Raw genomic sequence first — 14,620 nt, 5'->3', positions numbered from 1 at the left:
AGAGACACCAGTGACCAGATAAGACAGATAATTAATTTTACTTTCTAAATTTCACAAGGTCCCATTGTATAAAGAAGGGTTGAAATTAAGTTTAAACTGTCAATTTTAGAAATTACAGCAGGAATTGTCGACGCACTGTCTGGAGAAAAACCAAAGAAATGCTTTGAACTGACAGAAAATTTAAGTTATAGGTAGTCATATAGATAAGCCAAATGACGTCAAAAACGTCATCAGGAAAAGTTAACTGTTTCCTGGATAGGAAGGTTTAGTGAGGCGAGACTGCCCTCTATGGACCAAATACCTAAATTGCGATCTGCAGGTTGACCACACCTTCAGTTTCCTATTGGCCTTATCAAGTAATGACGTACAGAGAGTCTGGCCCTTTAAAAGTGAGGACAAAGGGAAGAGATAGTTAGTTGGAAGAGTTGGAAAAGTTAGGAGTTGAAGTTGGAGTTTGGGCTTTCAGATTCGGACATGCAGAGAGATCTATGACAGATATTCACTCTGGGACTAACTAACATTAAAACTCTCTTGGACCCAACTCAAGAAACACTTAGAATTTTACTCCTACTTTCTAAGCAACACTATTTTTCACTATTACTTACACACCTCCATTCAATCAATCATACACGCATACAACCAATACTGGGACTACCTACTCATCTGATGAGAACATCTACTTAACTGGTAATTATGCTGGTTTTATTTAATTAATCTAAATGAATTAAAAATCTAATAGCATGATAAATGACTGGATAAATCACGGTCAGATTTCAAAATTTAGAAATCTTAGTTAACTAAAGAATATATAGTTAAAACATTCCATTCTGCAGGTGGAATTAAGTCTAATTATATATTGATGTGTTATCACGTGTTAGCATACCGATGTTTTTATCCAGATGTATTGATTTGCTCTAAAATAAGATAAGATATCTTTTTAGGCAAATTAAAATTCGGCTTATAGAATCTGGTCGATTATTCTTATTGGATGGTTCCAGGAAATGATTAATGAACTGGTTTAAATGTTATTTTGATTCAAAACTACATAAGAATATGATATATTATGCCTAGGAGGATCTAGCCAGCATTGAAATGGTTACTCAGTTAACTGTTAGCCAAGGTTTTATGGCTGTTCGCTGGAGTTTTACTTTTTGTCTGTGAAAGACCCTCATAAATCTTGTCTTGACAATTGATGCTGTTAGCCATTGGAACTGTGTATAGCCATGCCATTGTATTGCATATTCATGTTATACTAAATATTCACTGATTATTATCATGCATGCTGCCTAATATATTATTATTTGTCACAATAAATTATATCTATTTTTATAACAAATTGTGATTTTATTTATATAGAATACATTTCACTTACATGATAACGATCTTCTAGATCTAAGTGAATTGAAATAGTGGGCAATTCTCGACTGTTTAATATTATCATCCCATAAATATCCCCACAAACCTTAATCCTAACCCATACCTTATTCTATAAATAGTGTTAGAAGCTGTAATGGATCGCCTATACAACGGCTGAGTATGTCCGTGAAGAATCTCCTGAAGTCCAAGCATAGAAGAAGTTGTAGTGATTATAACTCCCAATCCCCCTAAACATGAGCCAAGACTCCACGAAGAGGTAGAGCATTCTGTTTAATGGAAGCCACAGCTGGCCTTTTATGCAGGTCCCCATGCACAAGGAACTCCCCACCTGGACCTGAGTGGGGACAGTAACACAAAATAATCACCCAATAAAAATGACACCGAGGTCCAGGATACTACCACATATACAGTATAATCCCTACTCTGTACCTGGGAGATAATTGAGTTTAGTTTCTGTCTTAAACTCAATTATCTCTAGGTACAGAAAATATTCATTCTTTTATAAATTCACAAAAACATTTTAAAATACATAAAGTCATATTTCATACAACCAAACCCCCATAGTCTGCACATCTACAGATAACTTGGATCTGAGCGCAAAAGATATCTGAAAAGCGCTTAGATCCCAGGAACATAGTCAAATCGCCACTGTGGTAAAGAATGGACCGACCGCTCTGCAGGTGTCTGCCCAAAAATAGTTCCATAGTTTCAGGGATAGCGGTCGGCTTAGTTCGAGAGTTTTCATATGAAATAAAATGTGAACAAATCCAAAAGGAGAACGGGTTCCCTGGCTCATAGTGTGGGCTTTGTTCGGGAGATCCCGTCGAACAATCTGTTGAATAACGCTCTCCTGGCTTGCCGCGAACAGTAGCAGGCGTTAGTACGTTTTCACCAGTGTTCGGGCCATCGATTGGCTGCCTCAGAGTTCCAGGCACTTGACGACCAAGTCCCACTGTCTGCTTTCTTGTGACAAGATGGCCGGCGTTTTCTCCACCACATGGCGTTCAGTTATACAAACGGCGGCCACACAAAGAGAGCACTGTATTCCTGTGGTCTTTTTGAACTTAATGAGCCAGGGGGGTGGTCGGTGTTCGGTACTTAGTCTCTTCGGATGAATGGGTAACAAAATAGTAACGAAATGCCTGAACGGAGTAGGAGAATGCCTCTGGGGAAGGCAAAATAGGGATTTTGTCACAGAAGCATTCCCTGCTGATGTCCGCATAGGAATTCCCTTGTGGATCCTAATCTAAACCCAATTTCTGAAACCTAATCCCAATCCTACAATTAATTTTAAAACCATTTTTAATCTAAACCTAATATTAAACCCTATACTTAATCTATAGAGAAAAAACGCAAAAGAAAAAAATGCAATTCTACCAAAATGGAGTATATGAAAAAATAGAGAACATAAAATATAACTTTTAATAGATAAATATAAAATCTATGAAAAAGTATAGCTAAAAATGTAAGGAGAAAGGAGAAACTGTCTAATAATATAGCTCTTAGTCAAGTAGATAGGGCAGGTTGCGATAGTGGATATACTGATGTAAGTGTGAGTACGTTGGTGTCAGGGTACCTGTAGTCTCTACCCCTGAGACGGGTAGAGACTTAGACGTTTTTCCATCCAGACGGCATGATTCTCCCGTTCCTCGCGGTCCCCTCGCGCATGTAAACGCCGGCCGCGAGAGAACTATGCCTTTTTGTAACGTGACGCTCAATAGTCGACGTCATGACGCTATTCTAGCCCGACCTGTCAGTCAAATCCCGGACACGAATCAGGTCTCGGCGGAGGCGTGATTAGTCTCTAGAACCAGGGTATTTAAGGGAGCTCTCAGCATTTGCTCATTGCCCTGTCGTGGTTCTAGCCAGCCTAGTCACACAGTGCTCTTGTATTCTCTTGTCTTTTGGTTCTGACCCGGCTTTGTTATTACTTACCTGTCTTCTCTGTTATCCTTGACCTGGCTTGTCTCTCGCTTACCTGTCTTCTCGTTCCCTCGACCTCGGCTTGTCCCTGACCATTCTATACGTAGTATTACGTTAAGTCCGGCCATTCTAAGGTCCGGTATACGTATCTGCTACTCTTTGTACTCTGCGTGTTGGATCCCTGTCCCGATCCTGACATTACGACAGGGCCAATGGATCCTGCAGGTACAAACTGTCAGCTTGGTTCTCCTGATCCTAGGTTTGACGCCATGGATCATAGAATGGATCAGATGGCACTAGCACTACAGGCGTTACTATCACGTCCTAATAATCCACCTGAGGAGATGCGTAACACTTCTATTCCTCCTGTGAGTTCAGGGCTAGAGGTAGCCACTGTAGGTGCTTCTTCCCGAGTTACCCCACCTGTACGTTATGCTGGTTCTCCTGAAAGGTGTCGTGGCTTTTTGAACCAGATCAGTATCCATTTCGAGCTACAACCCCGTTCCTACCCTACTGATAGGGCAAAGGTGGGATTTATTATCACCTTACTCATTGAGAAGGCTCTGAGATGGGCTAATCCGTTGTGGGAGAATGCTAATCCATTAGTCTATAACTATAATGCCTTTGTAGCTGCTTTTAGAATAACTTTTGACCCCCCTGGCAGAAAGGTCAATGCAGCTAGATTACTGTTGCGCCTTAGACAAGAGAACCGAACACTTGTGGATTACGCACTAGAGTTCAGGTCTTTGGCGGCAGAGGTTAAGTGGAATGAACAGGCTTATATAGACATATTTTTAAACGGATTATCCGATGTAATACTTGACGAGGTAGCGACGAGAGAGCTTCCCGAGAATTTGGAGGACTTAATTTCCTTTATCTCTCGCATTGACGAACGTCTAAGAGAGAGGCAGAACACTAGAGATAGAACCGGTAGACCTTCCTTTAGGCTAGCTCCTTCATTTCAAAGTCCTGAAACCAAAACTCCACAGTTTCCAGAACCTATGCAGATAGGCCTTACTCGCCTCTCAGAAGAGGAGAGACAAAACAGGAGAAGGGAGGGACTGTGTATGTATTGTGGAGTCAGAGGTCACTTACGTTTGAATTGTCCCAATCACCCGGGAAACGCTCGCACCTAAGTTTCTCTAGAGGACAGGCCTTGGGTGTTTCTATTTTGTCCTCTACTCATAACTACAAAGAACACAGGCTTCTATTACCCGTCTCTTTAACTTGGGAGAAGGGAACTTTAGAGACTGTGGCATTGATAGACTCCGGAGCTGCTGAGAGCTTTATCGACCAAGTTTTTCTCACCAAACACGCTATCCCATCCCAGTTAAGGAAGACACCTTTGGCTGTTGAGGCCATAGATGGTAGACCTTTAGTTGAGCCTGTGATTTTCCGGGAGACCACACCTCTTAACTTAACTACTGGTATTCTACACAAGGAGGAGATATCTCTACTACTCATTTCATCTCCTTCTGTTCCCATAGTCCTGGGATACTCCTGGCTGAAGAGACATAACCCCATTATATATTGGAAATCAGGGGAAATAGTCTCGTGGGGTCAGGGTTGTCAAGAGAGATGTTTAAAGAGAGTGTCACCCCTTTGTATTGTTAACACACTTAATAACTCTACCGACTCTACTAAAGTACAGATACCGTCCTTGTATCTAGATTTAAAGGCGGTATTTGACAAAGGAAAGGCTGATACCTTACCACCACACAGGCCTTTTGATTGCAAAATTAATTTACTTCCTGGTACTATGCCTCCCAGGGGCCATGTATACCCTTTGTCTACGAATGAGAACTTAGTCTTAGAGGAGTATATTCGTGAAAACCTAGACAAAGGGTTCATTAGGAGATCCTCCTCCCCTGCTGGGGCTGGATTTTTTTTTGTTAAAAAGAAGGATGGTTCTTTAAGACCTTGCATTGACTACCGAGGTTTGAACAAGATAACCATTAGAAATGCCTATCCGATCCCCTTGATCACCGAGCTTTTTGATCGATTAAAGGGTTCCAAGATTTTCACTAAGTTAGACCTCAGAGGTGCATATAACTTGGTGAGAATTCAGCAGGGACACGAGTGGAAGACTGCGTTCAATACTCGTTATGGGCACTATGAGTATACTGTAATGCCTTTTGGTCTCTGTAATGCCCCGGCGGTATTTCAGGATCTTATTAATGAAGTTCTTAGGGAGTTTCAGCATGACTGTGTTATTGTATACCTTGATGATATAATTATACATTCCAGGGATATTGAGACTCACCACGGACAGGTCAGAAGGTTTTTGCACAAACTTCTTCAACATGGCTTGTACTGCAAATTAGAGAAATGTAGCTTTGACCAATCCCAGACTACCTTTCTTGGTTACGTGATTTCTGGAGAGGGGTTTGAAATGGATCCGGAGAAACTCCAATCCATTTTAGATTGGCCTTTACCTAAGGGTCTCAAGGCCATTCAGAGATTTATTGGTTTCTCTAATTATTACAGACGTTTCATTAAGGGTTACTCCTCTATTATTGCTCCTATCACCAATATGACCAGACAAGGGGCTGACACTAAGAATTGGTCTACTGAAGCACTTCTGGCTTTTAAGACTCTCAAGGAGCTGTTTGCTTCTGCACCAATTTTAGTTCACCCTGATACTACTCTACCTTTCCTACTCGAAGTTGACGCTTCTGAGACGGGTATAGGTGCCATCCTGTCCCAAAGGTTGGGTGTGGATAAACCATTACATCCATGTGGGTATTTTTCCAAAAAATTATCGGGTACTGAGAGCAGATATGACATTGGTGACAGGGAACTCCTAGCGGTTATCATGGCTTTAAAGGAGTGGAGACATCTATTGGAGGGGACTTTGCATCCTGTTACCATTTTGACGGATCATAAAAACTTATCCTATATTGGGGAGGCTAAACGATTATCATCGAGACAGGCCCGTTGGTCTATATTCCTCACTCACTTCAATTACATACTCACATATAGGCCTGGTTCTAAGAATTCTAAAGCTGATGCCTTGTCTCGCCAACATGAACCTTCTGCCATATCTGAGACGGTTTTATCCTCTATAGTACCTAAGTGTAATATCATCGCTAACACAACTCTCAAAATCCATTCTCCGCTTCTGGATCAGATCAGGAGCTTGCAGCATCTGGCACCTAGACTGACTCCTGCGTCTAGACACTTCGTTCCTCCTGAACTCCAACTGGAGCTCTTACAGTGTCTTCACGAGAGTAAGGTGGCTGGTCATCCGGGCGTTCGCAAAACATATTCCTTGATCTCTAAGGATTTCTGGTGGCCTTCTTTACGGAGGGATATTAAGGATTTTATCGGAGCCTGTGAGGTCTGTACTAAGACTAAACTACCTCATTCGCTTCCTTGTGGTCTCTTACATCCCCTGGAAGTTCCAGAAAAACCTTGGTCCTGTTTGGCGATGGATTTTATTGTGGATTTGCCTGTTTCGAAAAAGCACACTGTTATTCTCACAGTGGTGGATAGGTTTACCAAGATGGCTCATTTCGTGCCTTTACCTAAACTTCCGACTTCACCTGAATTAGCGGAGATTTTTGCTAAAGAGATCTTTCGCTTACATGGGATACCTTCCGAGATTACTTCTGATAGAGGTTCTCAGTTTGTTTCACGTTTCTGGAGATCATTCTGTTCTCAACTAGGCATTAAATAGAATTTTTCTTCTGCTTATCACCCTCAGTCTAACGGAGCCGCTGAATCAGGTCTCGGCTGAGGCGTGATTAGTCTCTAGAACCAGGGTATTTAAGGGAGCTCTCAGCATTTGCTCATTGCCCTGTCGTGGTTCTAGCCAGCCTAGTCACACAGTGCTCTTGTATTCTCTTGTCTTTTGGTTCTGACCCGGCTTTGTTATTACTTACCTGTCTTCTCTGTTATCCTTGACCCGGCTTGTCTCTCGCTTACCTGTCTTCTCGTTCCCTCGACCTCGGCTTGTCCCTGACCATTCTATACGTAGTATTACGTTAAGTCCGGCCATTCTAAGGTCCGGTATACGTATCTGCTACTCTTTGTACTCTGCGTGTTGGATCCCTGTCCCGATCCTGACAGTTGGTAGCACTATTGCAATATGCTCTTGATACAGTACTAAAAACACGCTGCCACTCTCGGCACTAGTATATCTATGTGTAGTTATTATTAGCTATTAGCGCTCTATCCTTATTTATAGACATTACGTTTGTCTTATTTATCTATCTTTGTGTTAGGTCTATTTCAAGCAGTCTACTTAGTTGCTTGCTCTTTAACCCTATATCGCTCCCCCCTAGGTATAGTCAGTAGTGGCATTTATACATTATTCTGCTACGTTGTTTTTAGTACTGTATCAAGAGATATTGCAATAGTGCTACCAATGTACTCACACTTATATCAGTGTATATCTACTATCGCAACCTGCCCTATCTACTTGACTAAGAGCTATATTATTAGACAGTTTCTCCTTTCTCCTTACATTTTTAGCTATACTTCTTTTTCATAGATTTTTTTTTTTTTTAATTCTTTATTTTTGAGTGCAGAGATAATTACAGGCTTAATCGGTGACATGTTTAGTATACAATATTATTGCAAACAATTGGTATATATAGTCAAGAGGTGCTGCACTTTTTTTTTTTTTGTCGAGTAGGAACATGGATTAAACAAGAAGAATTGCAAGATAAAGAAGTAGTTATAATCGTGTTGTGTAACATGCTAACTTGTATGTTTTACATACTTTATGCTTGTTTGTAATGCCTTGTAGTTTCAATCTAGCATACTATAAACCCAAACATGTGTATGAGCCTAAGTCTGTTTTAAGTGATAAAGCAAAGATACAGTAAATAGTTTAACATAGTGTGGAACAAGCTTAGGTACCAGTGTGCTGTGTAGTGCTAGCTGGTAGTTTGAATGCACGGCTATTGGGTGTGTGAGAAGGTTAGTACGGTAAGTTATACGTAAAAGCTCAGTATATAAACATGCTAAGGCTAAACAGCATTCTACATGCAAAGTTTCACCCTGGCTGATCGGAAAGTTTGTGAGCTGGCACACGCTCCAGGGACCATCGATATGGCGAGCCCGATGCTTCACGGGTGGTAGTGGACATAAGGTCAGCCAATGCCTGATCTGCCGTGTCGGAGTGACAGGGTGTTAGTGTCTTTCAAGGCTGTGGCACTGGCGATGTTTCTCCAGGTGTATCTCTGGGCTCCTCGCTGGTTTTCTGTGGGCTGCTTCCTTGTTTGATTAGGCTTGCCTCTTTTGGGCATCGGGAGGTGAGTGGTCTCCGGAATTGGCTTTCGGACGTTACTAACTCTGGCTTGCTGCTGGGAGTCATTGTTTGGCCCTCTTCGGGGATGCTGCGCTGCAGGCAGTGCGTAGGGCGAGAGTGCGGTCGGCCCTGCTGTGGGAGCGCCTCGCTCAGCGGCAGGGTCATCCGTCAGTGGCAGGGGTGAGTGTTGAGCGGACTCCCGTACTAGTGTAGCTGCTGCTGTGGGTCCGGTTGGGCCTCTGTTGCTGCCCACCTTTAGCATGCATCGTTGCGTGGCCAGGTATGATATCGCCTGCTGGGCTGCAATGATAGGAAGGAAGGCCACAAACTCCTCTGACCTCCTGGGCCCGTGCCTGGATGCCTCGCTGGGTGCTCTGAGCTCCGCTGTGGAGCATTCCCCTCTGCACATGGCAACCGCCATCTTGTGTGGTGCGGTCTGGCCCTCGAGTGTGGCGGTAGTGCCTTTGGGCTCTGGCTGCCTGGCTTCTGGGTGAGGACCGGGATCACCCCCACCGGTCCATAGGGGGGGGGGCAGGGCCGGATCCTTCCGGGTCTGGGCCCCAGGTCGGGTACCGCTGGGCAGGATAGTGGGGCAGCGGCCATCTGCCCCTCTCACCGCCAGCATAGGCCCCAACTTGAACGTCAAAGGCCTCACCTCCAGGGGACTGTAGCTCGATGAGCCAGCCTCTCCCTGGATCCAGTGTCCCCGTAGTACTGAGGACCAGTGCTGTCGGTCGGTATTCAAGTGGTTTTCCATAGTTTAGAAGCTTTAATGTGTGTAAATTTCAGGAGCTGATCTAGCCTGCGACCGTCCAGCTCGGCGGTCCAGCCCCGCCCCCTTTTTCATAGATTTTATATTTATCTATTAAAAGTTATATTTTATGTTCTCTATATTATTTTATATACTCCATTTTGATAGAATTGAATTTTTTTCTTTTGCGTTTTTTCTCTATTGATGTTCACTATTTAGGGGTTACCCTCCTTTTTTCTGCTTTCTACCTTTATGTAATTATCTCCTGGCTCTAGGTTAACCATTTTTTTTCGTTTTTCTTTCAAGTCTATACTTAATTTACACCTAATCTTAATCCTTAATTTAATCTTAATCCCAAAGGTTTCCCCCTGCTAATATTAGTAATGATTATAGCAAAGGGAATGCTAAACTAAAACAGAGTGGTATGTTGCTGCCACCTACTGGTTATTTTCAATATGACAGCTTTATATATATTGCACTGGAAATAGTATATCCAATGTATTGCGCTCTGTCCTTGGCAATTAACAAAGCCCACCACTAATCAAAATTGCATTGGGGCATGGAGGGAGATTGTCAGTTTTTGAATTTCATGTGTTGGAAGCAGGAAAAATTGGAAAAGATCTAAGAGACTTAGCCAAATAGTGAAAGCTAGACACTAGTTCAAAGCATCACCAAAACGGTAATTCTTGTTGGATGCTCCTGGGATGCAATGGTTAGTACCTACCAAAAGTAGTGCAAGAAAGGACAACCAGTAAATTGGTATTAGGGTTATAGGCACCCAAGGCTCATTGATGTCTATGGGTGAGTGAGTCCATGCCTCAACACATCAGAGCTGTTTTGGCAACACAAGGGGGACCTACATGATATTAGGCAGGTGGTTTTGAAGTAGTGTCTGGTCAGGATATAGCTCATATAGACTAAATCGCAATGCACCTATAGAATAACCAGAGCACATTGTTATGATGACAAAGCAGATTGAATTACCATTTATACCATAATGGCGGATATTCTTTGCATCAGAAAAGGCGCAAAGAGATCCCTCATCTCTTTATCCTAGTACAAATCTGATTGTAAACGCAGGGAGTTGCAAACGACTACTGCAAAAAACTGCAGTGATACATGCCACAGGTGGAAGTTTTGCTTCATATACTCTGTGCAACGTCTTGTCTCAGTTCCGCATTATGACCTTTAGATTGTAAGCTGATGGGCCTTCTTACTAATCACAATCACTATAACTATCATGTACTTATATGTCTTTGTTGTATTGTCTGCATTCCAACATTTGTTGTAACACTACAGAATACTTATCACTAAATAAGCAGGTTTAGAACTAACACAGTAAGGAGACTGGAACATTTTCTTGTCAATGATCTCAGTATTATAGTATTAGTGGGTTGGTATTGCATTCTAGCTGGAACTTGGTAGAAGAATAAGGAGCTTACTCCTGTAACAGCCCACAGGGAGCATAACATAAATAGTATGAGCTTTGGTAAGCTCTTGGTAGCTAGAAGAGAATCCTAATAGAAAAGGCAGGGCAAGACCCTTCCTAAAGTGATCAAATCAGCTCAGTGTCCTTCAAATGGAAACCCATATTTAGAGCCCTGCGGCCCTCCTAAAGTATTATTGTATCGATTAAATGCCCTGTTTTTGAATAGTGCAAAGCAAGCTAATTGAAAAGATGTCGTCAAACTTTCACTTCAAGTTTTTTTGGGTTTTTTTTAAACGTTTTTCTATGTTTAACTTAATGATTTTTTTTTAATTATGCCTTTTTACTTTTCTTGAGAAAAAATCATTTATTTCTGCCTAAGCAGCTGTGTTGGGTCATATTCTAGATGTAATCTGACCAATTGTTGCTTTTTACTGTTGGTTCACAAAGAGCATTTACAGCAGAAGGCAAGTTAGGTTTAGAAGCAGTTGGTCAGATAGCAGTAGCCTGAACCAGCATAACTGGTCAGCCAAGGACAAAAAGTGAATTTTCTCAAAAAATCTGTATACATCAATAAACAAGTATAATTAAGAGAGCAAACATATATTCCTGACCCTACAGTGTTAAAATCACTATTTAGCACCCCAGATTCTCTCTTGCTCCTTTAAATATAGTACAGTCTCACCTTATTTCCAGCATTGGATTTGCTGAGATTGTCAATTCTGATGCAGAGCATAGAGACGTTGAACATCAGTGCCGCATACAGTGCAGCCCTGACCCAGGAAGCTCCCCTAGTGGCCATCTTAGGCTGTAATGTAAGCACTGCCTTTTCTATAAAAAGGCAGTGTTTACAGCAAAAAGTCTGCAAGGACAGGCTATAGATACCAAAACAACTACAATAAGCTGGTGACTATAGGGTCCCTTTAAATTTAATAAACTTTTTAAAAACAATAAGTAAAGTTTTAAGGATTTGATGGTGGGACAACAGAGAACAAAGGTGGAAGAATAAGGAACAGTTGGCTTTACAGGGACAACAAAAAATACTAAAGGGATGTTTATGTTTGTTATTATTATCATTGCGTTATTTCATTATAACAGTTATGGAAATTGTAAAAAGTCCCTTACTTTTTCAAAGCTATAACTGATTGGGTTTTCCACTCTGGCATGCCAATACAGACTACATTCAAATATGATATCATCTTCCTCCTCGACTTCTATATAGCGTGCTATAATAATAAGAAGAATGCTGTATTAAATTTATTTATTTTGAATATGAAAAACACAGAAGTGGAGAGCTCCAAACTTAGGAGCTTCCACTCTCTAATGACAAAAATATATCAATAATTGCCCAATTCCAATCCAACACACAACTCGATCTGAACAGAAGGCGGGAGAGAAGGGAAGGGAAAAGTACCAATCACACGTAAATGCTTAAAGTTTTATTTATAAAATAACAGAAGAAAAGAAATTAAAACTTAAAAGAACACTATAGGGTCAGGAACACCAACATGTATTCCCGACCAAATAGTGTTAAAACCACCATTTAGGTAGTTTGCCCCATCCCCCCTTCCCCCCTCCTTCCCCATTTAGGTGGCTTGCCCCCCCTCCCCTTAATCTCCTTAGTCCCTTAATAAAACTTACTTTATTTAGGTGGCCCTGCCCCTGATAAACCTCCTTGCTGACATGATCAGAATGTATGATTTCAGCCATGGCTGAGATCGGCAAGTCGGCAGGATGGGGGCGGGGCCAAACACTGAATTGGCTCATCAGCACCTCTTCATTGAATCAATGCATCTCTATGAGGAAAGTTTAGCGCAGGGGTCCTCAAACTCCGGCCCACCAGATGTTGCTGAACTACAACTCCCATGATTCTTTGAATTACATAGATAACCAGGGAATCATGGGAGTTGTAGTTCAGCAACATCTGGGGGGCCGGAGTTTGAGGACCCCTGGTTTAGCGTCTCCATGCAGAGGGTGGACAGCAGTAATGCACACTATGCAGCACTGCCCCAGGAAGCACCTCTAGTAGCCATTTGAGGAGTGGCCACTGGAGGTATTACAGTTGTTACCCTGAATTGCTTTTGCTAGGTATAATGTTAATTTGAATGTATCCCTTGACTATATAAAACAAGAACCACTTAAGTTTTCCAAAATACAGGGAGATTATGCTTTCAGTTATATAAATCACAGTTCAGTAAACTTGACAGTTTTACTCTATAAGAAAAAAGAGGAAATTATATTTGCTTGTCTTAAAGGGATACTAAAGGCATCAAAACAACTTTAGTTTAGTAAAGTAGTTTGGGTGGATAGATCATGCCCTCTGCAAATAATGTGTATTTATTTTTTTAGGAAACATTTTAGGAAAATGTAAATTTTTTGTCTGGCTGAACAGCCAAGTTGGTTATCTGACCAACTGCTGATATATTCAAGTTGTCGGGAGCAGGTATTTCCTAACAATTGTCCTTTAATGGTTTATGATACTTAAATGTGATTCGATGTGTTAATGTTTCCATGTGTGATTGTGTTTTTGGAAACATTATTAAATGGTAGGCTGTATATGAGTGACAAATGTAATAAATTAACATTGATTCTTCCACACATCAAACATCATCACTTAGCACAGCCTCAGTATCATTTTCAGTTTAAAACCCTAAAAAAAGATAAGTGTTAGAAACATACTTCCGCATGTTTTAATATCCATCATGCATTCATTCAAGCCTTCACAATACGCACAGGGTTCATGATACAGTAAATCTAGAAGAAAGAAAAAATATATATTTGTAACAGTTTCTACTAAACATTGCAGGTTTGAATTGGCATAGCTATTGTGAATTATACTCTGCCTTAGCAATACCTCTTGCCTGGGTTGGATTCATGGATGCCTGGGAACCCTGACTCAGTATCAAACCAATCAAAAATGTACAGTAAAATGTTGGATGGTGCCAGGCAACTCCATCATTGTAACCACTTCAATGAGATGAAGTGCTTAAAATGCCTAGTGTGTACGTTTAAGGTAATTTACTCAATAATATATATATTAGTGCCAAAATTGCAGTATGCAATTATACCTTTTTTATTGGACTAACATAATACTTAAAGCAGTTTTCCTGACACTATATAATCCTTGGGGGACCCTCACCCTCAGGGTCCCCCTCCCGTGGCACTCAGGGACGTATTAGCCGCGAGGCAAACAAGGCATTTGCCTTGGGCGGCACTTTCCAGGGGGCGGCAAAAAAAGCCGCCCCAAATGCCCAGGGCAAATGTCTTGTTAGCCTTGCGGCTAACTGACAAGCCAGGCGGGCGGTCGGGTGGGCAGTCGGGTGGGCGGTCGGGCAGGCGACGCTGGCGAGGGAGCACTTTCCCCTGAGCGCTCAGCTCCCTCTCGCGCCACAGAGTGATCCCGGGAGCCGGAATATGACGTATTAGCCGCGAGGCAAACAAGGCATTTGCCTTGGGCGGCACTTTCCAGGGGGCGGCAAAAAAAGCCGCCCCAAATGCCCAGGGCAAATGTCTTGTTAGCCTTGCGGCTAACTGACAAGCCAGGCGGGCGGTCGGGTGGGCAGTCGGGTGGGCGGTCGGGCAGGCGACGCTGGCGAGGGAGCACTTTCCCCTGAGCGCTCAGCTCCCTCTCGCGCCACAGAGTGATCCCGGGAGCCGGAATATGACGTCATATTCCGGCTCCCGGCATCACTCTGCGGCGCGTGAGGGAGCTGAGCAGAGCGCTCAGGGGAAAGTGCTCCATCGCCAGCGTCACCCGCCCACCCGCCCACCCCACTAGACCCCAGGGAGAGTGAGCACCCCCCCCCTAGCATTCCCAAAGGGCAGTCCTCCCGAAGCGGAGCGCCGGGAAAGTAAGTATTTCTGAGGCTCCAGGGCTCAAAGCCGT

General features: G+C 42.5%; 1 protein-coding gene across 1 annotated transcript in view; it reads right to left on the bottom strand.

The window, feature by feature from the left end:
- Positions 1-14,620, bottom strand: part of IZUMO1 (izumo sperm-oocyte fusion 1) — a 115,915-nt gene that overhangs the window by 30,484 nt on the left and 70,811 nt on the right. The window contains exons 7-8 of the mRNA XM_063435594.1: positions 13,414-13,488; positions 11,860-11,960 (exon numbers count right to left, since the gene is read on the bottom strand). Of these exons, the coding sequence (XP_063291664.1) occupies positions 11,860-11,960; positions 13,414-13,488 (176 nt within the window). The remainder of the gene's footprint in view (positions 1-11,859; positions 11,961-13,413; positions 13,489-14,620) is intronic.

The sequence above is a fragment of the Pelobates fuscus genome, chromosome 11 (genome assembly GCF_036172605.1).
Source record: "Pelobates fuscus isolate aPelFus1 chromosome 11, aPelFus1.pri, whole genome shotgun sequence".
Lineage (NCBI taxonomy): Eukaryota > Metazoa > Chordata > Amphibia > Anura > Pelobatidae > Pelobates > Pelobates fuscus.
The sequence above is the reverse complement of the archived record's forward strand: the minus strand, read 5'-3'. Positions and strand labels throughout refer to the sequence as shown.